General features: G+C 40.3%; 2 protein-coding genes and 1 long non-coding RNA gene across 8 annotated transcripts in view; 2 read left to right on the top strand and 1 right to left on the bottom strand.

Annotated features, from left to right (window-relative positions):
• Positions 1 to 21,673, top strand: part of RASGEF1B (RasGEF domain family member 1B) — a 137,907-nt gene extending 116,234 nt beyond the window's left edge. For all 3 annotated transcript variants that reach the window (XM_082050856.1, XM_082050857.1, XM_082050858.1), the window contains 13 exons: positions 4,084 to 4,266; positions 4,859 to 4,981; positions 5,929 to 6,066; positions 10,986 to 11,198; positions 11,300 to 11,374; positions 12,204 to 12,299; positions 12,878 to 12,980; positions 13,722 to 13,801; positions 15,103 to 15,198; positions 17,180 to 17,275; positions 18,500 to 18,623; positions 19,286 to 19,358; positions 20,427 to 21,673. In XM_082050856.1, the coding sequence (XP_081906982.1) occupies positions 4,084 to 4,266; positions 4,859 to 4,981; positions 5,929 to 6,066; positions 10,986 to 11,198; positions 11,300 to 11,374; positions 12,204 to 12,299; positions 12,878 to 12,980; positions 13,722 to 13,801; positions 15,103 to 15,198; positions 17,180 to 17,275; positions 18,500 to 18,623; positions 19,286 to 19,358; positions 20,427 to 20,451 (1,425 nt within the window). In that variant the 3' untranslated portion in view covers positions 20,452 to 21,673. The remainder of the gene's footprint in view (positions 1 to 4,083; positions 4,267 to 4,858; positions 4,982 to 5,928; positions 6,067 to 10,985; positions 11,199 to 11,299; positions 11,375 to 12,203; positions 12,300 to 12,877; positions 12,981 to 13,721; positions 13,802 to 15,102; positions 15,199 to 17,179; positions 17,276 to 18,499; positions 18,624 to 19,285; positions 19,359 to 20,426) is intronic.
• Positions 17,288 to 25,717, bottom strand: part of LOC309438902 — a 28,321-nt gene continuing 19,891 nt past the window's right edge. For both annotated transcript variants that reach the window (XR_014183893.1, XR_014183894.1), the window contains 2 exons: positions 22,213 to 22,534; positions 17,288 to 18,760 (listed from right to left, as the gene is read on the bottom strand). This is a non-coding gene — a long non-coding RNA (uncharacterized lncRNA). The remainder of the gene's footprint in view (positions 18,761 to 22,212; positions 22,535 to 25,717) is intronic.
• Positions 24,854 to 25,717, top strand: part of PRKG2 (protein kinase cGMP-dependent 2) — a 46,800-nt gene continuing 45,936 nt past the window's right edge. For all 3 annotated transcript variants that reach the window (XM_082050851.1, XM_082050850.1, XM_082050849.1), the window contains exon 1: positions 24,854 to 24,947. The gene's annotated coding sequence lies outside the window, so the exon portion shown is untranslated. The remainder of the gene's footprint in view (positions 24,948 to 25,717) is intronic.

Below are 25,717 nucleotides of genomic sequence, written 5' to 3'. Positions count from 1 at the left end.
AGTGATGCTAAATGCAGAAAAAAAAAAAAGTTTTATTCCTCTTTCCACAATGCAGAGAGTTACCAACTTCTCTCTGTCATAGGAGAACATCACTGGTGGAGCCAGGAATTATTTCATTGCGCTTTCCTTCAAGTTGAATCTCTAACAAAAAAAAAACCAACCCTCTCTTTTCCTTCTTAAGAAAGAAAAGAGAAAAATGTTTTCTCTGTTAACAATAGCCAAATGTTTCCAAAGTCCAGTTAAAAAGTTCCAGTTTGAACTCTCAGGATGTTACTCACTGGAGTCATCTTTCCTGTCTTTTTTTTCTAATTTGTGTTTGTGAGATGTTGTAGTGCTGTGGTTTATCAATATTTTTATGTTCCAAGATGCCTCTCCTCTATATGCCAAGGCTTTGTGTACCAGATTCTGCCATGTGACCAGATTTCAATTCTACTCAAGTTCTTCTGAAGGCAGGCTTTGGTGTTGTGTATTTGGTTCCTGAGCTAATTAGAACTAAGCATGCTGCTTTGTGTCTCCACCTCCGTATAAAAATGCAACAGAAGAGTCAAGGTAATAAAGGAGCCCTGCAGGAAAAACACGTGTTGTATGAATCATCCTGTTGGCCGTGCTCTGTCACACTTTGATATCATCCCTTTTCATCATGTGGAGAACATGTCCTGTGTCTTGTTCACTTACAAATGAAATCCTCTGTGTCCAAACATGGAACATACAGAACATCTCTTACCTACTACAACTTGATGTGTCATTGAAGCAGAACAGAACCGTCTCTATCAAGTAGCTTCCAGAAACAGACAGCAAACAAGTGAGCCAATGTGTACCTCTCGGGGCCAGGCATTTTTGATTATTTTTTTTTTTCTTGTTCTGAATCAGTTTCAATATCCTGATGACTTTTTTCCTTTCTCTTGAGAAGGCACTAGGAGGCTCTGTGCATCTCAAATTTAGTTTTGTCTGACAAAAGATACACGTAATCCTGGAAGTAATTGTTGTTCTGGGGACTGCAAGCTTCAAAAAGGTCTCATTCCCTTTGGGAGTTAGTTATTAGAATTTAAGCACTGCCTCCTGACCTTCTTAAAAACCTTGTATTTTTAATGGGCAGTAGGCTATAGTGTGGATGTGTAAGGTAAATTGGAGAAAAACCCTTCTGTGATTCATCCCTCTTTCTGTTCCTGTCATAGCAGAAGTTAGTGGTATGGTAGGAGCAGAGGTTTTTCCAAAATGCTGTATCGCCAATGAAATGGGATACTGCCTGACTGCTTTAGGTGGTGAGGGTTTTATGAAATCACAAGTAATTGCTGGCTAGGCTGGCTGAAACCTCTGCAGATTCCAGTCTCACCCTAAATTGCATTGTTTTGCTTAATAAGAGATCTGGACTGTGACCAGCTACTTTCTGTGGATTTTTATGTTGCCAATATCGATGTCAGGTTTTGCAGACACAAACTAACGTTTCTCGCTTCCCTGCAGAGTATTGCCTTGGAGCCACAGGGCTACAAATATTTGGTGTTTACAAACGGTCCACTACCACTTGCATTTTGTTAAATAAACTTTGCTACAGTAGCTGAAAAGACTTCTGAATTCTGGGGCAAACAAGACATCTTTCAATGCCAGTGGACTGCAGAATATTTTGGATTCATTCAACTCTGTGGTTTCTGATTAAAACATGGTGAGCTTTACACAGTATGAAAATCTACGAAATACTGCAGAAGGTTCTTGTCAGCTCCTTGGTAATATTTTATTTCTTAAGCTTTGCTAGCCTCACAAAGAGTGTGAAAGACCAAGAGTCTTTATGCATCAGAATGTATTATCATTGCAGAGTGAGACCAGGGCTGGATGGTGCCTCACCTGCCTGGTGATTTGAACCCTCTTGTATGGGAACCTTGTTTTGTTCAGTCCTGCACTTTGTGCTCTTATGCTGCGGCACGTGTATTTACTTTGTGCTTCTGCCAATTCATTGGGCTGGATGGAATTGAATTGCTGGCTGAACAGCTGCACAGAGTGACTAACGTTACTTTTCAGGCATAGAGACTCCTCACTCTTTCCCATTTTGATGCAGATATCTTTTGGCATGTCGCGTAGGCGGGATTAGCACAGGTCATGTAGGCCAGGAGGCTTTCTTCACCATCCCTCTCTGTCTTTGCAACCAAGTTTGGCTTTCTCTTACTGTGTACTTACTGAATCCCTTGGTCTTGTGCTGGTTTGAATGCCTCCATTGTCCAGACACACTGCCAGCAGCAGTGAGCCTGTGTCTGTCTGTGTGGTGCCTCAGGTCCCCAGGAATCTAGTTAATAATCTAATAGCTTCTCATCTCTGCTGAGCTCACTCTGAAAAGTGCTTTCTTGTGAGCAGTGGTGCACACAGATGGCAGCGTGCTACTTATCTCCAGGCTGTCACATCACTGGTTGCTCTCAAAATGGAGTGCCTTCACAGGCTGGTGTTCACTGAGGTCTGTGGCTTTAAAAGAGCCTTTTCCCAAATAGGATTTGATACAATGGAATGAAAAGCAGCAGCATCTGCACTTACAATGATGGCTCAGAGGCATTAATGCTTTTCCCAGGCGCACACACATGCTCTGTCAACACACAAGCGTGGCAGCCTGTGGATATTCTCTATTTGATCTCCCTTACCTCCCAGTTATGGGAAGGATTGGAAGCAGCACATCATACCTTTTTGCATTTGATCTGTCTGCTCCCTAGATGCAGCTGGTCCATTAGCACTCACTGCCCAGTAACTGCTGTGGTAGAGTAAAAGCCAGCATATATTTGTGGTTAAAACTGGACACAAACATAGCTTGCAATCAAAGCTATAAACCCCAGGTTCCTTAAACTGACAAGACCTGCTACTCCCAGAAGGGAAGGGAGTGGGGAGGTGAGGGAAGGAGGATAAAACGCAAGTCTCAAGTAATCAGAGAGATTTTATCTTTTGGCCGTTTCACATACTGCATCACCAAAAGGGCTCTTGGGTGGTCATAGCCTCTTTGCCGCCCACCCACTACTCTGGATGATTGAACAGCCTGCAGCACTGACTGATCTTTTCCTCAGTAAGACACTTTTATTCCACAGGCACTGAGATGCTGACTGATGAGTAAAGGCTTTATTTTTCCTTAAGGATTAAGAAAATCTGAAGCTGGAAAACACAGGGTTGGGATTTTTCTCATTGTCACAGAATTTGGAGAGAGAGAGTTTAACAGCTCTCCAAATCTGTTCGCATCATTGGTGAACTTGGACAACATTACTAAGCAACTATATGCAGGAGTGTTTTTTCAAAATTCTGTGGAGCCGCTCAGAGAGAGTAGGTGGAGACAGATGCACTCAAGTGTCAGGCTTTAGCCTGGGTCACACCTGTCACAGTGTTATTGGAAAAACACAGTGCTCATTTACCAGAGTGCAATTGAGAGTGGGAGCTTTTGATTGCAGTTACATGGCTGTCGTGTCACACAAGGAGACTGTCCTCACACGTAACTTCTTCAGGGCTTTACCTTCTCTCCCTCTGCACTGGCTGGGGCCGTGTCAGCTTTACAGAAATTCTGAGTTCCCCAAACCTGTTGGGATTCTCATACACTTCTCCTAACTCTTAACCTGGATCTCTTACCTGTAATTTAATGAAGACGCAGCAAGATATGGAAGAAGCACCTGGCAATTGTGATGGACAGGCAGTGATGAGAGCCCATGTTGGACCTTTTAAAAAAAATCTGCAAAGGCAAGCCATCCAGGGTGTGATGCTTGTTTTTTCTCCTAGTGCAGGACTGTCTCTTGAGATTGACCAATTGGTCAAATATGTTAATTTATTCCAAGTCCCTAGAATATAGGTACTTAACTACTGGTAATGTGAGGAGTGGAGTGGATATTTTGAATATCCATCTCGCAATGAGTTCAAATCATGATATATGGAAAATTTAAGCAAAATAAGGAGCCTCCTCTTTTAACTTCAGAATGAGTTATTCATTTTTATTCTGTAAAATTAACCTATGCGCTTTCCTCCACTTTCACAAGCAATACTAAGAGAAACTAACAGTATTTGGGGTTTCTTAAAGCCTTTTACATTGCATCTTCTGTAATTGTGACATCTCTCTTTTGTGTGTCTCCTCAGGAAAGGATGCCCCAGACACCTCCCTTTGCAGCTATGTTTGACAGCAGTGGCTACAACAGGAACCTATATCAGACAAAAGAGGATGACTGTGGAGGGCTCTATTACCATGACAACAACCTCCTGTCGGGGTCTCTGGAAGCTCTGATCCAGCACTTGGTACCCAACGTAGATTACTATCCTGACGTAAGTCTATACACCCAGCTAGCTGTATGTCTAGGCCTGATGCATCTCCTAAATGGAAACTTCCACATCTGCAGCAAAAGCAGAGTGTGTCACATCGAATTGCTAAGGAAAGGGGTTCAAGTACCTGTTCAGCAACAATACAAACATGTGCTTCATATGAATGCAGCTTGCAGTAACTCACCTGACCTTAGAAGTCTAGTTCTTTATTATTCCTGTTGTGAGGTGCGCAACCCTGGTGACTCATTTATAAAGTAAATACCTAGTGTGGCTTGCCGTTTGATGGATTAAATGCACCCTTGTCTGATCTTGTAATAATGCTGTGTACAATAGGAGACCTAAACTAGCCCTGCCTTGTTTTGGTTTAATCTTGCATAACTTGGCTTAAGCATGTATTTATAAAGCTGGTTCTGGAGCAACGACAAGTGTTAAATCCAATGCTTGGTGCTGCACTAATAGCTCTTGGCACAGCCACATGCACAATTCTCTGCTGCAGATAGTAAAGTATTAGGAAATGATTTGTCAGGAGTACGTTTTGAGAAAATATAAAACTGGTGGTGATTTATTCCTTTTTCTGTCTTCCTCTTTTTTGCAGAGGACATACATCTTCACTTTCCTTCTCAGTTCACGTCTGTTTATGCATCCATATGAGGTCATGGCCAAAGTCTGCCATCTCTGTACTGAGCAGCAGAGACTAGCTGAGCCTGGCCTGGACAAGGTAAGATCCCTCACCCTCAGGGACTCCTGCTAGTTCCAGTCAAATGTCTCTACCCTGCCCACGTCAAAATATCGCTGTTCAAGAGAGCCCTCGATAGGATTAAACAGAATGAAAACTTGATACAAACAACAACAATTGGAAATTTCCACACTGCTCAGCCTGTCCTCCCTGAAGACAGGTGCTGCTCCTGCACTGTTTTACCAGTACATGGGCCAGAAATAAAAGTCCTTGCTATTTGGGATGTATCCTGCACTGGTTACTTTTGTTTCAGGGTTCCAGACGTCTTGCTATATAATGCCAAAATGTTGAAAAGATGTAATAATGAATTAAACTCATGAATGTGAATTAGACTGACCTGTCTTGCTTGCTTAAGCTACAGTCTTGCTTCAGTCTTTGTGGAGTGGCTTAGATTGCTGGCCCCTTTGCATGGGAATGAGTGTTTGTGTGTCATGTCTGGAGTTGAAAGGGAGCAGGATGTGGATATTTGGATAGAACCTCTGCCTCATAACACAAATTCAATTAAGAGACTTGAATAATTTAAGTTTTCTCCCTATAAGGTAAAGTGCGTGCTTAAGTCTTAGCAGAACTGGAGCTTATCGCTTTCATTGTTGATAGTTAGCCACAAGTTATGGAAACACTAACAAATGTCTTGCACTGAGATGCTCCTGATACTGAGGGGAAAGCATAGATATTATTCTAACATTTTCCACCTACCCGGGGCTTAATGTACAGGTCAGTTAAGACAATGAGAGTCTTTTCATTGGCTTCATTGGGTATCGGCTCTGGCCTGTAATCCAATGCTTAATTAAATTAAGCTTAAAAATTTAACTGACCTTCATACCCTTCTGCTCCACAGTACGCTACAGAGGGGAATTATTTTTTTATGGGGTTAGGTATGTGCTGTATTTCTGTTACATATAATGTTCCTCCTTACCATTTTCAAATAGAACCGGATACGAAAAATAGCACCCAAAGTTCTACAGTTGTTGACTGAATGGACAGAGACATTTCCTTATGATTTCCGAGATGAAAGAATGATGAGGAACCTAAAGGAGCTGGCACAAAGAATAGCCAGTGGCGATGAAGTAAGTTGTCTGTGCACAATTATTATTGGATAAAAAGGAATTACTTCAATGCTTTGATATTTCAGTTTGTTGCTGTTAATAACATGGCACTGCTCTGGGTGGCTAAGTTAATTTGTTATGAAGGTGCATGTAGGGAAAAAGTTCTGTCTGGTTTCCAGGCGTAGGAAGAAACCACACAGCATAAGCAGATCCTTTTCATAGCACAGACAGGGTTCACTCCATCCTTAAACGCATAATATAATTGCATCTTGTGCCAACAGGCACAACTTTGGTGGCTGTTAATATTTTTCATTTTGGTGATTCTGCTTAGAAGCAGCTAGATAAGGCACTGGGAAGACTTGCATATCTGAGAAACTGCAACCAATGTTGGTGATTTCTTCAGTTTGTGTAAGGTGTGTTGGAATTGGGCCTCTGACCTTTAGCTCAATGGAAGTGTTATAACGGGTTTAGGGAAAAGTTTCTAAAGGAAAACTGGACCAGAAAGAATTGTCTTGACCTTAAAGCATTGGATAAGGATGCGGAGGAAGTGTCTTGTATTCCTTCCTCTGGATATGCACCACATGAGGAAATCACTTGGCCTTTTTTTAAATCCCAGTTGTCAGATGGAAGTTAAGTTTCACTGAGGTCTTAGGAAATATTTTGATGCTTAGCTGATGCCTGTTTTGTAAGTACAGAAATAAACTCAGCCAAAAGCCAAGGCTTACATTCACTTAGTAGAAAGGTAATTAACAAGGTTTTGATAAGCAGATCATGTGAGCTTACATAATGTAATAGTAAGATTACAAAAGGCACTGGAGTGACATTTGGAAGAGCTATAAACGCAAAGAGCAATTGCTGAATGGCATCACGTTTCTAGTGTTCCCCAGGGCCTGGTGTTCCATATATAAGCTTTTGAATAGTCATACGGATGGAGCCTCAAACAGCATGTTAACAGGCTTCGGTAGGTAAGCTTTACTGGAAGAAGTTGTGAGTGCTACCAAAGTCCTGGAAAGACCTTGAGAGACTAAAAACAAGGCTGGAAGAAAACAAACCTAAACTGAATTTAGAAGCTGAAAAACATTTTGATGTTGTGAAAATGGGGAGGGACAAAAGAAGATGGGATAAGGGAGTGATATGCAGTACAGAATATAAATGAAAAGGATGCCAGATTTGATGGGAAGGCTTAGAATTGTTGCAAGATAGCCACAGCGGGCTTTGGACTGTGGTGAGAAAAGAATAGGTTTGCCTTAACTGTAGGGGTGCCATGAGGCATGTTTCCCTGGACAGTGCTCCTGCACAGTTGCTTTGTTTCTGGGTATTCTTAATAGGAAGATAGGGAACTGAAGTTCAGTTCAAGGAAGAGTGGTAAGATTGAGGACTCGCACCCACTTGAAGAACATCCGCTGGCACAAGAGTGTGCAAGCCTGGGGAAAGTTGAGTAGGTGGATGCAAGAGTAAAGCCGCAATAGGGAAGGTTGTCTACAGTGAAGTTTCTGACAGTACAGACAATTTAAATAGTGAAATCATCTATTGAAGGAAACGGCAGATGTACAAACTGCTAGAAAATGAGCAACAGGGAATGATGTTCTGGCAGTGAGCTGCAGGTCTTTTATAGCTCTAGCTTTGAGCTTTTGTTGACTTTGAGATTTCCTTTAGAAAGAAAACGGGAAAGCAAGCACTGCAGTAAATTGACTTGCATTATTGTGAACTGCTTGGAACAGTGAATGGCAACTTCCTTGACCTTGCTTTTCTGCAGATTGCTTGGTTTTGTGTGGGTCATTACCTTGAAGGATAATGAATGAAGCAGTGTTTCCTGTTCCTGTTCACTACAGCTCCTCTCCTTGTAGCTTCTTATTTCATTTCCCAAATTATTGTGCTTCAGTACTGTAAAGAGCTACCAGTAAGAGTCCAACTAAAACCATTCACCGTGTTAACATATTGTTCCATCAAAACAGCATCTTTGGAAAAACCTTGATGGTTTCCTCACACACCCCTGCTTCTCCCTGAGTTTGATTCCATTCCTTTCACATTTTCCCTCTTTGTGTCCTGAGGGGTCGTCATGCTCATGAGATTTCTGGATTGTTCTGGTTCCTTTTACCACTTAACTACCATAATTTCAAGGTATAGCCTTTGAAACCTTGCCAGACAGCCATTTTCTTGCATTTCTTGATGAATTCTATCTAAACATTTATCAGTGCTTTTTTCTGTGAAACAGTTGATTAGTGTATGCAGTCACACCAAATCCACATCCTGTATCCTGATGTTTCTTCATGTGCAGCCCAGCATTGCACTGACCTCTTTTTTTTTTTTTTCTTTCCACAATTATATCATATAGTAAGATTGACTGGGGAAACTCATTTAGCATGCGATATTCCATATCTAGCAGGTGGTAATGGTACTTCCAGTCACTACCTGTACAGGACAGACACAAAGTGGTGGGTACCTTTAGATGAAGTGTCTCATCACTTTTTCTGGTGCTGTCCAGTCCTCAGAGGTTTTAAAATATAAATAAATATCAGCATTGTTCCCTTTATTCATGGGTATCTGCAAGTCTAACTAGAAATAGCATAAATATCAAGCATTATATTTTTTAAAGGCCCTTGAAAATTAGACAAATAAAAAAAGAATAGCAGAGTTTGGGAATATGTAAAGATGATATATCAATCTTGATTTTGCAGCTCATGTTGCTGCATACATACAGGAGCTAACAGAAAAGTTGTAAGGCTTTCTAACAAACTGAAATGTAAACTTGTTTAAGTATCATCTACAAGGAAAGGGGTGTGTGTAATTTTTTGAAGTTTGGGTAAGAGTTGGGAACAGGGTGCTTCAGCCTAGAAGTCCAAGGTGCCTTGTTTCTATGTGATCATGCTGGTTTATATAAAACTAGATAGACCCATATGTGCATTATGAGAAAATATCAGTGTGAATATAGGCTCAAAAATTAGACTATAGGACAAGTAAGTGGGAAAAGGTAAAGCTAAATTTAGAGGAAGACCAATATGTCTAGGCTGACCAGTAGCCATACTACAATCAATATCTAATTGAGAAAAGACATATTCTTTGAGTTTGTTGGTGTCTTAATAAATATATATGTGATATCAAAAAAATATGCATGTAATGGTCCAGCAGCAAATACCTATTATGGGTGCACAGTACGTACTTGTCCTTGCACAGAATGCTTCGAGGTTACTGCCTCTGCCAGAGAGGAGACTGAGGCTCAGAAGAGCAGAGAGACATTGTTTTTGTGGACTCAGGTACACCTGTGAAGTGTGAGAGGAAACTGGTGTTTCCTACTGCCTTTGTCCCATCAGGGTTTTGCCTCATCACTGGATAGAGGGATATTTTTTGTGTTGAACTCCCATTAGATCAGATGTGGGCTGATTACCCTGATTTCTTGTTCTAGTTTGGACAGTATCTGTGCCACTTTGACTTTTCTCCTGGGTTTTCTAGCTACAGAAGCAGATTGACCAGAATTAGGTGGTTCAGCTTTGTGTCTTCACCCATTTTCTCCCTGATTTTGTTGTCAGTTCTGGGTTAACATGAACCACAAATTCAGGCAAGGTTTCTTTTTTTTGCTTTGAAGATTAACCTACTGATTATTACGTGATTTCCATCAATAGCCAGAATTCAGCGTGAGTATTTTAGACACTTTTTATTCTTAGTTGATTACCAGCTAGGCAAGAAAATGCTTCATAAAGTTCTCTTACGTGAAATTTCAGATAATTTGGAAAGCAATGAGTCAGTGAAGCAAGTCTGTGTTTGTCACCTAACACCTGTTTCTGGAAACACAGCACTTGAAGTGTCTTCCTGAGGAAAATGTAGTTTCTTTTCTTTAAAAGCTTGGGATCCCCCTATTACCTCCCTACCCACCCTGGTGAAAAATTATGCTGTGTGTATTTGACTAGGAAAAAAAATACATCAAAGCAGAAAGCAATTGTTTGCTAAGTAACAAGACAAATTCAGCCTTGGTTGAACACAACTGACTTCACCTGACCCTAGATAGTGCTGTTGTATTTTAGTAAATTTGGAAATTCATATTAATGGCAGCTTTGGAGGGAATGATGAATTCCTTAGAATATAGGAGACATTCCTGCCTAGGACTGTCACACTGTACTGTGCTGCCAGTAGGTTTTGATGCTCCTGTTTTCAGCCAGTTATGTTTTGCTGTAGTGGCTTTAGGATATTGGTGTCTGGAATTCGAGAGAGTAACTGCCTTAGGGGCTGTTACACAGATCTTTGTCAAGTTCTGCTCCTACTTAAATTTGTCACTCCCGCTAATTTAAAACTGCCATACAGAAAGGCCTGCAGGGTGGAAGAAAAGAGAGATGGCTTTATTATCTTCTCCTTTTTCTCAGATTTACTGCAAGTTTTAACTCTGACTTCAGTGAAACTGATCTTGATTTACTCCAGAGATGCAGGCACTTTCTTCATCAGGGAATGACCACACATTGTTTTTTGTGTAGTCTCAGGCAGAAGATGGAGCATTTTCATTTCTTGTATTTTGGCCAATGATAGGTAGTACTTTCATGGAGTAGATTGTGCATGTCTTTTCTGCTGCTACTGGGCTAAAACCAGGACAAAACCAGGACACCAGGTCACTACCTAATCTGTGAGACAATCAGTGTTCAAATGCTCATCTGGATTCCTTTTGGTCTGATGAAATGCTAACATTAGAAACTCACATAATAGAGTATATCTTAAGTCGGCAACAAATTCAGGTATGTTGTCTTATTAAACTGTTTTTGCCTCTGCCCACGAGTTTCTCCCTTTTCAGTTCTCTGTCCCACTAAGGTTGGGGGGAGTGAGTTGAGCTGCTATCATGGTCTTAGTGGCTAGCTGGGGTTTAAACCATGACAAGGTATCAGCATCAATCTGTTTTGGTGTCACGCAGACTTCTCACATTTTGAAAATGTCTCCCGATTTTTTTCATGTCATGACAGATGTATTGGAAGAACGTACAGCAGCTCCTCCAGAACCTGATTCGAAAGCTCGCCACTGTTAGCCAGTATGAGGAAGTACTTGCAAAAATTAACGCCACGTCCACGGATCGCTTCACAGTTCTCAAGACCAAGCCCCAGTCCATTCAGAGGGACATAATCGCAGTCTGCAATGATCCCTACATGTTGGCTCAGCAGCTGACACACATAGAGCTTGTGAGTTGTTGTTACACTTCAAATATGATTTCATCCTTCCCCTCTTTTTCAAATGCAGCTTAACATAGGATGTGACTTGGCTGTTTGTGTGCTTTATTTAGGAGAGACTCAATTATATTGGACCAGAAGAGTTTGTCCAAGCATTTGTGCAAAAGGATCCTTTGGATAATGACAAGGTAATTGGAGCGGATCTGGAGCAGCTCTGAAATGTGATATTTAATATCCTGGAGCTCAGGGGCCCCATGAGCTAGAAGTGAGTTCTAGCAACAAATAAGGACAAGCAGAAATGAGCTTCAGACTGAAAATGCTTTAGTATTCCTCTTAACTCCTGGAGCTCCAGAACTCAGCCAACAAATTGACTTAAATTAATGCATTTGCTGTTTTTTCTGATTTAAGCTAAGGGAGAACTTCATCCTGTGGATATTTTCTCTGAGCCACCTATGTGGTCTACAGCTGGAAGAAGCTGGTTTTAAGTTTGACTTTCGCATTACTCATTTTCAACATCTGTTCTTCCTTTCAGTAAACTGAACTCTTTGCAGCAAACTGGCAAGTGGGGCAATTTGCAGGCAGAGCACGCATCACAGCAAGTGGGTAGCAAGCTCTTGATCCCTGTAAGGTGAAGGGCAAAGACATAGTGTTTTCAGCTAACCATGCAAGAGCTCGTCATCTCCTTGAGTGCTGCTTTCAAGATGACTTACGCTCTGTAAATTAGGTGTGCCAAAGTTAGGCAGTTAAAACTTGAATTACTGTTAGGACTTTACAGCAGGCAACGGGTTCTGCACGCCTGCTTGAGTACTTCACTGAGCCAACAGCTGGGGAGGAAGTTCTGCATGCTCAAATACTGTCACTGCTGCTTTTGCTCTAAGCTTTTTGTCACTTTGGGTAATTGAGTTATTCCTGTGTACTTTACAGCGTTTAGGGATGGCAAGGCAGAAAGCCAAAAGGCGTCTCTCAGGAAAAAGGTGAAGATTACACTAAAAGGTGCTATTTTTCTTCTGTCTCCAGAGCTGCTATGGAGATCGAAAGAAGACCCGTCATCTGGAGGCCTATGTGGAATGGTTTAACAGGCTCAGTTACTTGGTTGCAACAGAAATCTGTATGGTGAGTGAGGACTTTTTCTGCTGAAAGGTTTTGTTTAGTCTAGTTGTCTTAAACTGTGAAGCCTTTTCAGGTTTGGTTCCCCTTTAACTTTGCATTCTCCCAGCTCTGCACTTTTTCATGTGTGAATGAAGCCAGCTCAGGGCTGAAGAGGAAATAAGTTTTCAGCATTGTACTCATGCCTTGGCCTCATTCACGTGACGTGGTGGGGATGTTGTGCTGTTGTCCTTCTTGGCACAAGAGTGCATCTGGCCTGCCCTTCCCGCCTGCAGCCCCTTGTCAACAGAGGCGTCTTTTCTCTCCTCTGTGCTGACCCCTTCTCTGCTCCTCTTTGTATCCTTTTTGGCAGAGCTGCTGTACCTGTCACCCTTGCTCTCTACCTGCGAAGTGTCTGGGTTGTGTCTGCTGTCCTGAGGGCTTTCAAACACAATAGTGTGGCTTCATTTACACGTAAAGCACACCTGGAAGTTGTGGTACACGTGGAAAAGACTTTTAACAAGGGTGTTGTTTCTTTTGGGGGTAGGTCAGATTGCTCTGTTTCCTGCTAAGCCTAAGTAAAACTCCAATGGCATCTCTTGCAGCCTGTGAAGAAGAAGCACCGAGCAAAAGTGATAGAATATTTCATTGATGTGGCTCGGGAATGTTTTAACATTGGCAACTTTAACTCCTTAATGGCTATTATTTGTAAGTATGTGTCCCAAGATGTTTTGTCACCATTTGAATCTAGGTAAACTTTATACAAAAGTCTGCTGCTTGGCATGCTCTGCTCTGCGATGTTCAGAGGGGAAGTGGTGGAGAATTGCTCAACTTTATTGTAGTGTTACGTATGTAAGAAGTGATTTATTGCCATAGTGTAAATTACAGAATAAGTTTTCATTGCAACTGCTCAGAGATCTAAATCCCAGCTTTTTTAAACCAACCTCAGTGCTAAATTGAAATAGAAACTCTTCATGTCATATGGAGGATTGATGTCTTCCATTGTTTCTGTTGCATCCTAACTATTATAGTGGTTTAAAAATTCCACACCTTTTTATATCTGATAGGAAAATATTGGGGATATTTTTAAAATTTAAAATATGAAAACTTCATGGATGTGTGTACTATGCAATGAAATATTTAAGACAGCGTTCAGAACACTGATTTGTGCTTTTCTACTGTATATTAATGTTTTATCAAAACCACATTAAATAATGTCTTAGCGTTTTTTTTTACAGCTTTCATTCTGTAAGAGATGTTGATTTTTGTTTCCAAAAGTTTTTTTAACATTGGAATTTCAATAAAATGACGAGTCTGACTTCTGAGTAGCTCTGTTGAAATTATTTGTTATTGTTAATAGCTCCGTTACTTCAGAAATACTTACTAGCCTTAGCTACTTGAAATATTTTTTATTTTAATGCTAAAATGATTTATTTCTCTTATGTCAAGCTGGAATGAACATGAGTTCTGTGTCTCGATTAAAGAAAACTTGGGCAAAAGTGAAAACAGCCAAATTTGATATTCTTGAGGTAAGTTTGGCCAATATTTGGACACAGGGCTGTTATTAACATTTTACTTTTAACCTCTCTAAAATGAGAGTTTGGCTTCATTATGGCAGGTTTAATTTAGTATGTTTGTGCTCATCATGAAATTCCAGAAGTTGTCATATCTTTCAGCTGACTTTTGCTCTTTCAGTTTGAAAGGACGACATAGAAGATGTTCGTTTTTTGGTTTGGTTTTTTTTTTTAATTCCAAACCCCATCTCCTAAGAATTACAAAAAAACCCACCAAAAAAACAAAAACAAAATGAAAAAGAAAAAGTAGATAAACTCTTGAAAGGGAGATGTGTGTGAGAGGGACTGACCTATTGCAGTTCTGCTTTTGAAAATAAAAAAAGTTGAGCTGTAAGGTGGCTGCCTTGACCTTTCAGAGAAATTTGTCTTGAACTAATTGATTGCCAGTTACCTTCAGGTAGCAGAGACCTTTGTAAAAGATCCTGTAGGTGCAGAAGTGTATGAATTTGTGATTTTCCCAAGAGATTATTTACTATCAAGTAAATTATCCTGCTGTAAATGGCAGTCAGTTAATTCAGCTGCTTTATTAGTAGGATAAATAACATTTCATTATTTTGGGCCTGACGCAAGCACGAAATATTTATTAGCATCATTGGGAGATTTGTCTTGTGTTACGACAACAGATTAAAAGTGGATGGCTGTCGCCACCTCACACTCCCTTGAGCTGGAGGTAGGTTTCCTTGTGCCAAGGGTGGCTGCAGAGCTCAGGGAGCTGCTCTTAGCATTACAGCCCTATTTCGTTTGACCTTATTATGCAGGCTGGAGTTGGCTGGTTAAGGACGAGCTTTGTGAGCCATGCAGTCAATCCTAGTTGTTGAGATGCTGCAGTCAGTCTTGGAGCACTGAGGTGGGAGCACTAACAGATTTAGGTGTCTGATCTTTGCCATTGCAGCTGAACCAGCTCTGAGAAACCTGGATACCTAGGAAGAACAGAATATTAGTGCCAAGACCCACTATTGTTTTAGTTTCATTATTTTGGCTTTTGAATTAAAACTGAACTACCTTCTTTGTGAAGAGAAACCTGCCTTTGCTTTCCTGCCATTGACTTGTATTGAATCCTTTGTGCTGAGTGAACATTTCTATCTGATTGAAAGAACAGATAAAGAGATGCTCCAGTCCTCTAAAAGGCTGTGTTTGTGGTGCTATTCAGCAGACCTCTTGCTTTTTAAAATAGTTGCTCAAGTGAAAAACAATTGCATGTGGTGATAACACTTGCTCTCCAAAGCTCATTATTTACATTTTTTTATACCTTGTAGCATCAGATGGATCCTTCTAGCAATTTTTATAATTACCGAACTGCTCTGCGTGGTGCTGCTCAAAGGTCCTTGACAGCTCATAGTAGCAGAGAGAAGGTATGTGTACAAATGACTTGCCAGTGGGCAGAAATGAAATGTACTTCTTAAGTTGCATAGGAAGCTTTTGTCTTGGGATTCTGTTACTCAGCAGCTTTGCCCCTGCTGGCCTTTTAAAAAGAACAAAAAGGCTCAAAACTGAATCCCTCTTTACTGGGAATGTCTGAATGTTACATATACGCTACCAAGAGAGTAAATGGAATATTTGGGGAAGCCATGTGGCTCCATGAAAATGACCGTTCATCTTAGGCTGCCAGTTTGGTACTGACTGAAAGCGGCAAACATTAAGTGATTGCTTTGATTATTTATATAAAATAAGTACATTGCCTCATCTCATTTCTTATTTGACAGAGAACTTTATCTCACAAACCAGTAATACAGATGGAAAGGTCTAAGAACTGGAAAGAGGTTGCTGGTAGTTTGTTCTTACAGCTGCTACTTGTGCTCCATTTTAAGTGGTTTATGGTTTTCAGTGGAAATGCTTTAAAGTCTACTCAGAAAAGGTATTCTAAAACTCAAACCTAGACAGAGCTTCTATCTAGATTGATTGGAGCCCCCTTCCTGTATACAGTCTTTACATGTGCTTTAAATACACTCTGGAGGTTTTTAGTGGAAATGGTGAGGTGAATCAGGTGTTTGGGTAACACAGTGGGTTAAAATCCCCTACCAGATTCAAGAGTGGCTGTGAACTATTCACTAATAGAGATGGCATCTTTTTTTATTCTTTAAAATAAATTAGCTTTTGAGAAATAAAATGAATTCGATCACACATTAATGCATAATCTCAGTTGTAGTTCTTGTGGAAAGGAGCCAAATAGCTTCCTAGCTGCTACCACTTAGCAGTTGCTCATCAATTGCTTATAATATTAGGGCTTCATGCTGTGTTTAATAAACCTCATCTTGGTGCTCATAGAATAATTTAAACTCCCAGGCAGGATGAAGCATGTGCAGTCTGCTGGTCTATATTGTTGTTATGCACGTGTAAATAAAAGCAGGGATTTTTTCTGCACCCTAAAGGTCTGTCCACAGATGGTTCAAAGCACCAGAAGTTTAAATGGAAGATGCTTGCTTCTCTTCAGAGAAAAGTGGGGTTTGAGACATCAAAGAAAGAACTTGCAGATATTAAAATGATGAAGCAAAGTCTCCCATAGAAATAGTGATAAGTGTTTTATCCCCGGTTGCAACAAGGATCTGCAGTTGTGAAAATTTTTGTAGGATGCAAATTAAAATGCAGCCATTCTAAGAATATAAGAATGTTCCATCATTCTCCAAAGAAAAACACTTTGATTTGTTTAGCTGGCAGGAAATGCTTCATTTTGATATAGTCAGTGCCAAGGTTCAATTTCTTGCATGAGCTCAGAGAGTTGTAGTTCAAAAGCCATTTGTGGTGCTGGCCCCAAATTTTCCATGCTGTGCTTTAACACGCATCTCTCCTCATTTACCAAGCAAGGCCCTGTCAAGAGGTAGAGCTGTACTAAGAGATATGCTGCAGGGATTCCATGTAAGAACTAGGCACCTCTGAGTTCTTATATTGTGAAATCTGCAAGGGAAAATGAGAAAGTGTAAACAAGAGGGACATGACATAAATGAAATTAGTTCAGCATGTTGTTGTTCTAAACACACCTCATAGCCACAATTGACAAGCAGCGGAGTGCCAACAGGTATTTTAATTGGGACCTTGAAGGAGTTACATGCCAAGAAGAGTTCAAAGCATTGGAAACAGCTTGGCACAAAGCTGAAAACAAAGCTGTAGGGAATACCTTCCCATCCAAGGGAGGACTTTCTTTACAGAGAAACGTCAGGTATTTTAAAATACAATGAATACAAAATCTTTGTGTAAGGAGAGAGAGATATCACAGAGATCTTAGTCCTTTGGTATATTCCTTACCTTTTGTACCACCTTTCTTCATTTTATTTTTCTCTGTAGAGCATTATATTTTGATTCAGGACTAGACTGAGAATAATGTTGTTCTTTCCTTAGATTGTGATACCTTTCTTCAGCCTCCTGATCAAAGATATTTACTTCCTCAACGAGGGTTGTGCCAGTCGTCTTCCAAATGGTCATGTGAATTTTGAAGTAAGTAGAACACTGAGTGTGGCGTTGAGACAGAAAACTGAAGGCAGATCATGGTTCAGTTTCTGCTGGATTCTGGGAGACCAAAATCAGACTGGAATTTGAGTGTATCTGTTACTTCTCAGAGGAGCTGGGAAGCAGTCAGAAAAATGCAGTTTTGCTGGAGATGGAGTTTTTATAGAAATCCTTTCAATATTCACAATTTTTTAGTGGGGGAAAAGTTTTGACTTTTTCCCGGTGCTCAAATTCATCTAGACATTTCAACTCACAGGTTTATTATAGTTAACTACAAAACCCTTGAAATTAGTATTTTTAGACATTCTCTTTGAATTCTGAAGGTAAAAGTTGAGTTCATCCTTTGACAAGGTATATGTGCAGTATTTTCATGCCTGAAAGTCACACAGTGTCTCTGAAGAAGCATGTGATACAGCAGCAACAAAGCAGTTTTGAACCCTTGTCTTTTGGTAGTTCTTCTGCCTCCAATTTCACACTTGTTATCTGACAGTGTGGATTAACCAATGATTTGTTTTCTGATGCTTTCAGTTTTCAAGAAGCTGGGGTCCCTTGTGCAAAATTACAGTAAATTTCACTTGTAGTCATTGTCTTGAATTAGCCTGGTTCTAAAGCTAGACTACGTGATGATCTGGAATATCATTTTACTCAAGGAATACATGTGCACTTGAGGCATGTTAAACTTTAGTGAAAAGAGTTTATCAATGAATGACATCAACACATTACATGGGAAATGTTTATTTTTGGCATAAATTTCCAGCAAGAACACTGAGCATTTCCAATAAGCTAACTAAAATGGAACATCCGGATTTTGAACTGTCAGTGGTAAGCATCTAGAGATTTTTTTTTGTGTGAAAATTACTAAATATTTCACTGTGAAACAAACAAGCATGAGCATCATAGAAGTGAAAAGATGGCCATAAGGAGCATTATGAACTCCTTGAAAATAAACTGAGTGTGGATCATGATCTATTATTTATATTCTTAAATAACATCAGTTTACCAGGGTGGAGGAGCAGGAAGTTATCCCAGTTTGAAACAGAAATGCATAAGTGAGAAGCTGATTTGTTGAGTCAGGTCACATTCAATTCTAGCTTAAAAACCAAGGAGAATCCAAGCCTTGGACTTGAAACTGAGATATCCCCCTCTCTCTTTTTTTTTAAAAAAATTCAAAATAGATAGTACTATTATAGCACCTCTTTTCTGTTCTGACAGAAATTTTGGGAATTGGCAAAACAAGTCAGTGAATTTATGATGTGGAAGCAAGTGGAGTGTCCGTTTGAAAGGGATCGGAAGATTTTGCAGTACTTGCTCACTGTCCCGGTCTTCAGTGATGATGGTAAGGAGTTCTGGGCTTCCTCTGGGTTAGGTGTGTCACTGGATATGGCTTAGTCTCTCCATGTTAAGTCATTGCGTCCTCACAGTAAAGAGAGAATTTGTCCTGAAATATCTCTGGCAAGTGAAAAATGCTTCTCCCTTACAAATGAGAGAGAAAATAGGATTTATCTTCTGATGCACACATGTTCTGTGAGAATTGATGTTATCCTTTTCTCTGAAATTTAATTAAAAAAAAAAAAAAAAAGATTGGATATGTGGTCCCCATAAATATCATCTGAAGTGTATTCAGATGGACTTTCAGGATGCTTTACACTATAGGGTGCCACCTGAGAAAGAAAATGGGGACTTCCCTGGTTACTTACAAAGCATTATGTCCCTGGGCTCAGTTTCTTCTTTTGAGTGTTTTCTTCTGCTCTTATGCTTTTGAGTTTTCACTAGTTTTATTTTTATCCCTCAGGGCAGTCTTTGTTCCCATGCACTGTTTGTTAGTATTGTCTGGATGTAATTATAAGCAATGCTGTACTTCCTAATGGGATTCTGGACCCCTAATCTGAGGGATGGATAATACAATTCTGCTTCATTTAGCTTCAGTCCACTTTCCAGGGAGAGCAAATTGTAAAATGCCAGTAGGCCTTAACACATTGTATTTGCTTCTGATTGCAGCACTTTACTTGGCTTCCTATGAGAGCGAAAGTCCCGAGAATCACATTGAAAAGGACAGATGGAAGACACTGAGGTTTGTGTCAGAGGTTACCCGCATCAGTAAATAAAGAGAATGGGATACAGAGCAAGCATCAAATAGTTAAAACCAAATGGCATGCTACATGTTACAACAGATGGGGCACAGCATTGGTGTAAATACCTCCCCTCCAGTCTGGGACTCTTGGAAAAATGAAAACAGTCTTTATCTTAAACCCTCTCAAGCCTTCTCTCCATTAGAGCATGGAATTAGAATAAGTAATTTTGTATCTTAATTTCTTGTGTTATTCAGTGTAGGAAAAAATACTCGTTAAACTTCAAAGAAATCTGTACTTCCTCACATTTCTGGAGCTATTGCCTCCCTTTCAGACAGGGATGAGGTTTGCACAAACATCATTCTGAGGCAAATTTATTCATGAGAACAGTCCAGGCTGGGTAAAACAACTTTAAGCAAAATCCTATTTTTGACTTTTCTGCTGCTGGCTGAACATAGACTTGTCAACTCTTTCATTTTACTAATTGTGGAAGAATACATGAACCGTTATGGCAGTGAAAACTAATCGGGTGCAAAGGTAGAGACACAGAATTAAATAGGTATGAAAAGTCTGCATGTTCACCCCTAAGCCACACTTCTGCTTTAGCCTTAAAACTACCAGTATCCCAAGGAACTGACCGTTAGTAAAGCATTCTTGTCACTGTTTCAGGCAGCTGGTACATTAACACTTAGAGGTGTACCCATGGATAGAACATCCCAACTCTTCTGAGCCACTCTGCAGCACCACAGAGAGACAACCCTACACCACAACCCCAAGGATTCTCCTCAGGCTGTGGTGTTTTTTGCTAGGATATCACGAGGGGATGTAACAATTCCAGCTGATTAGTCCTAGTTAATTTGCAGAGGGAAAGTGAGGAGTTGCTCACATCAGCCCACAGACACTACACGTTAGGGTGGCAAGACAAACAAAGACTCTGGGCTTCAAAATCTGTGATGACACGAACCTCAGTTTCACCAGATCCTTATCTGAGGCACTCTGAACCTGTCTGAGAAGATTTACATCATTCTAGTGATTGTCTTTACTTATTTACATTTCCCTCTCCCTTTCAGGTCAACGCTTCTGGGCAGAGTCTAGCACATGAAACAGTGGCTGTTTCTGCTGTTGTTATGTTATGTGGATTACCAAGGGGCATGGCTTGTTTTTCTGTACATCGGATGATGGCATTCAAAGTGATGAAAACTGTGCAGACAGTTGAGATACTGTGTCAGCAAAGATGAAACACATTAACTCAAGAACAAACAGGCAGCTTCTCACATCTGACAGATGAGATTAAATCACAGCCCACTTGGCTGTGATTTAGGCTTAAGTATCGATTGATGACAGTGCTGACAGAATCCTTTGAAGAGCTCAGATGCCGTCTATGAATCATTTCACACCTGGATGGAATATTTTTTCCCTTCCTTATGCTGCAGCTTGCTGCTACAAGGATTCTGCAGAGTTGGCAGTAGATTACAGAGGGGAAAAAAATCACCAATCCTTTCAGTGAAAGCTAAGTCTGCGTTGAAGAACTTGGGTTCTTAATAAGCTGAATATAGCCAGGAACTTCGTCTGATTGAGACTGCTAAGAAGGGAAAGGACTGGACACAACAAATGAGCTGCTGGGGAGAGTTTCTCCCTGCCACTGTAATGGTGGCTATGTTTTTGTTTGTTTGTTTTTTTATTATGTTTTTGAGTTTTCTGCTGGCAGGCAAACTCATTATTATTCTAAGTTATTTAAAAAATATAAAGTAATAAAGATCAAGGCTGTGGAAGAAAACACACCTGCTAGAAAAATATAGTAGCTATGTAGCTTGGACTATTTTATAAATTTTAGGGAGGTTTTATTCTTTCTGTTTACAGCTAACCACTACATGCTACAGACATTTTTACTGTTTTGTTACTATAATTTTCCATACTTGACCTTCTTCTTATAGTCGGTTGAACTGACTTTTCTAGAATAGTCTTTGAAAACCTGGCATACAAACTATTTTGAAATCTGAAAGTATGTTTTTATGAGGTCATTTCTATAATTGCTTTTTTTTGAAAAGGCAACAACGGAGAATCCACTTTGACTGAAATAGTAAGATGCCAAACAGGAAAAAAGATGAGGCTTCTTTTCAACTACTGCTGTGAACAAAACAATCTCCCTATATGTTTGCTTTATGGATTATCTTTATGACTGTGAAGTAGTTCACTGTGTTACACAGCTATTAAGTTTGTGGTAGCTCTGAATACTTAGTCACTCTATTTATCATAGGAAGAGCCTGATGGGGAAAAAAAAAAAAAACAAAACACAACAACAAAAAAAAAAAACAAACACCAAAAAAACACAAAAACAAAACAAAAACCAAGAACCACAAAAAGGAAGAGACTGTAGCTGTAGATCACCCTGGATGCAAAATCACTAAGCAAAAGCACATACAAAAAAAGCATTTGCAATTATCCTGCCACTGTTATTAAAAAAAAAAAAAAAAACAAACCAAAAAAAACTAAAAAAAAACAACAAAGAATTAAGAATAAAGATACCTATTTGTTGCACTGCATGTCTTGAGTTTTCAGGTAAGGTGGGGTTTATGTTCTGTCCATCCCTTTTCAGGCAAGTATTTAATTTTTTAAGTCTGTAAGAACATACTGAAGTAGCCTTCATCAACAGGGATACTGCCCTTAACTACAGTCTGCTCATTACAAGGTGCTGGAAGTCACTGAGTTGCATATTCCATGAGCACCAGTACCTCAAGCCCTGTTGGTGGAGGAGGATTCCTCTCCTCCTCTGCCATTCACTAAGTTATGGTGAAGCAGAAAGAAGAGGGTAACTCTCTGAAAGGAGGAAACTGTTTCTGCAGCTCACAGTCTTACCTCCCAGCTTTCATCAAGGTGAGGTCTTTCCCCATCTTCCCCCCTACAACCTTCTTCCATTGTTGAGGCTTATAGGCAGGCCATAGTTTATACAAAAAGGTGGGGAAAACACTGCATTCCTCCACATCTTCTGCAAGAAGGATGATACGCTAATAAGGGACACAAATGAGCTTCCATGATGCAATATTTGCTATCGTCATTACCCTGCTGGTTTACATTTTTAGTTCTATGGAAAGCCCAAGGGTGGAACAAAGGGTTTGCTTACCTGTAAAAATAGCTTCTCTCCTTCTCTCTTCTACTGTAACACAGTTTGACTACTGGCCTGGTTTAGAAATGGATTTGTTATTTGTGTAGTTGGAACAAAGCCTTTGTATTAATAAATAAAAGGATAAATAGCCTCCCTTTCACAGCCTCCATCCAGAGTGCAGGCTCTGTATGCTGTGGGCCAGCTTTTGCTGAGACGAGGCAGCACGTACCAGAGTGATCACTGTGGAGGAGGTGGCTGCTGCCTTGGCGCAGAAGCTGGGCAGCAGGTGCAGGAGCCTGTGGCTGGTGCTTGAGAGGGGAATGCGAATTCCTTAGCCCCTGGCAAGCCAGAGGCTGCTCTTGTAGGTGTTAATGAACTTGGAGTTTGATCTTAGAGCAATACAAGTCTCAGCGCACACTGCTCCATCATTCAGTGCAGCCGCTGTGCTGAGCTTTAATTTTTAACATCGTGAGCTACTGTCAGACTGTTGAATTATTGGCTTGGAAACAGCCATTCACATCTGTCTGTAGCAAATGAGAGAGAAAATGCCTGGCTCCTACAGCTGACCAGCTCCTAAAGTACATACCACCAACTCTGAAATGAAGACGTTACAAGAACTCACTAACTCTACATGTTGAGCATTCATCCAGGACTGAAAATCCCAGCTCAGTCATGACAGATGCTTAGTGCTTAATGGGGAAAGAAGCAACATCAAAGTCTCCTATATAAATGACTCAAACATTATTTATTTCTTTATGGTGCACGTACTTCTTGTAGTGCAGAAACAAAAACTGTGGGTCTTATGGACCCTTACAAACCAACTTGTTTAAATGAGAATAGATATCTGGCGAAGCCCACAAAAACAATACCTGTCCTTATCATCCAAATATTTATCTTTTCTCCTACTTGGATACAGCTTTGTGGCATCATCGTGAAAAGAATAGTTAGTTGCATGCAAGAATGTGCAAAAACCTATTTACTTAAAACTGTCATCTCTAAAAGAGCGAGCAAGAACCTGCACCTCTGTGTGGCTGGTTGGTTGGTTTGGTTTTGTCCAGCCTTCTTAGTGTTCTGAACAGAGCCGAAACTTGTACTTTATCTAGCACTAAAAACATTTTTGGATAATAAGCAAAATGTAATTCTTTTTCCAAGATTTCTGTTCTTCTTAAGAATTTTCCCTGTCGCTTTGGGTGGCTTTCCTTGTACTTGTGTGCAGCAGGACCCTTTGTGAGCTTCTTGCAGTATTTCTCCTGAAATAGAAGAACCGTCCTTTGGTAGTGCACCAGTGTCTGCTTTTTCTCTGAGCTCCTCTGCCTCCTCTTGGTCATGCTGAGCGGATTTTCCCCACATAAAGGGAGGGGATAATACCTAGAGATTAATTCCCTCACAGTTGCATCTGTCCTGCTGCTGTCAGATCCACATAACCTGCTTCTACCAAGCAACCGTACCCTAACCTCTGCTTTATGGTCATGGGGTCCTGCACCATAAGCTGGTTTTCAGCTTGAGAACACAGCTGGTAAGAATTTTTGAGGAACACGAGGTTATTATTGTTAGGTGTCTGCTAAGCTGACACCAGGCTCAAAATTGATAAAGTTCAGTGAGTTTGGAAGCAAGAGTGTAGGGCCACAAAGTGTATCATTTGATACCAACGGATACTTTGCCGCTATTTCACTGTGCTGCATTAAGCTCTTCTGGAATATGTGGGGGTTTTTTTAAATTTGTCCTTTATTGGAAAATTTTAGCTATAGTATGATCCAAAAGGTTCTCTTATGATAAGCCAAGTAAATACACTGTCCTCCTTCACAGAGATTACTTTTCAGTTAGAAAAATGTACAAGATAATGTGAATTCAGCAGCTGGTTTTCATCAGTATTTTCGTAGCCAGTGACACTGGGGGCAGGATTTTTTTGCTTTCTGTTAGTGCTTTTCTCCCCTGCCCTGTGAGGTCCGGATGTTGGAAGGGGAAGTGGTTCTTAGACTTGTAGCTGCAGTGGAAAGCAGCATCTAGAGCCAGTCAGTTCCAGAGAGCAATAAACAAAACAATGCATCTGCCTTGGTGTTACAGCCAGATCCTCTGTAAGCCCCAAAGTTTGGTCTAGTGGCCAAAAGATTAAATGGCTTTCCCTAGAAAGAACCAGTAAACCATAAACCAGTCCAGGGATCACTAAATAAACACAAGTGGGAAAGGAGAAAAGTCCTTTGGCCTTTCAACTTTTTTTTTTAATTGTCTGATAACTCAATAGCATTTACATTTTGAATGCCTTGCTGCTTTTTAAATGTCTCTTTCCTACGAGAAAAGTGTGTATAGAAAACCACCACAAACAGCTGCGGTTGAAAGTTCAAGGCTGGTGACTCAGAGCAGTGTGAATGATGTGGGCAAAGAAGTTCCAAGCAGCTCATCTTGTTGCCAAGCGAACAGATCAACCCCATTTATATGAATAATCCATCCATTGCTAATGCTGCCTCTAACACAGAAGTGTGTCTTGAAGGTACAGCAACCACCTTGATTCTTTGTTTTCTATTTAACCATAAAAGTACTAACATATTTGGACAGCCAACATTCCTGAGCCGAGCCTTTTTTTTTTTTTCCCTCTTTATGATAGAGGGTTTACTATTTCTCAAGTAACAGAGAAACACTAACACTTTCTTGGCTGTGTCTTTCAGAACTGGGCCATCTTCCACATTTCTAATCCTGTGAACCTCCTTAAAATTGAAAGTAGGAAAATAAGACAAAGCTCTTGTGAAAAACTATGCTTCTTGCTGGTTTCAACACATACTGGAGGACTGGTTTTAGTAGAGGATGGTAGAAAGTCAGAAATAATTAGGGCTGGGAGCAGGTCAGTCCTTTCAGGAGTTCCACTCTCCTTCCCTGGACAGTGCAGACAGTTGCAGTTCTGCTTTTCTTTAAAAGAAGTTAGAGGAGGGTCTATGGAGTAACAGAAAAGAGGATCTGGTAGGAAATATGTTGGCATCCCTTTCCTGAGACACATCACCTAATTGGGGCCAGCAGTATCGAATGGAAGTGCAAGCATGCAAAGCTGAGGTTACAATATGTTGTTTGACATAATGTGTGTTAACTTCAGGCTTGCTAGCAAAGGAACTCCACTCCTACTTAGAAATACCATGGTGACTCTTAGGAAGAGAGTCAGGGATAAGGCTGTATCTGCTAAACTAGGCAATAGTGATCTTTTGCTTAAAAGGAAATAATACAAAATTCCAAAAAGAGTGACCTGGTAATATGACAGTAAAAGTTCATATT

Source organism: Streptopelia decaocto (genome assembly GCF_964273445.1).
Source record: "Streptopelia decaocto genome assembly, chromosome: 4".
Classification (NCBI taxonomy): domain Eukaryota; kingdom Metazoa; phylum Chordata; class Aves; order Columbiformes; family Columbidae; genus Streptopelia; species Streptopelia decaocto.
The sequence above is the reverse complement of the archived record's forward strand: the minus strand, read 5'-3'. Positions and strand labels throughout refer to the sequence as shown.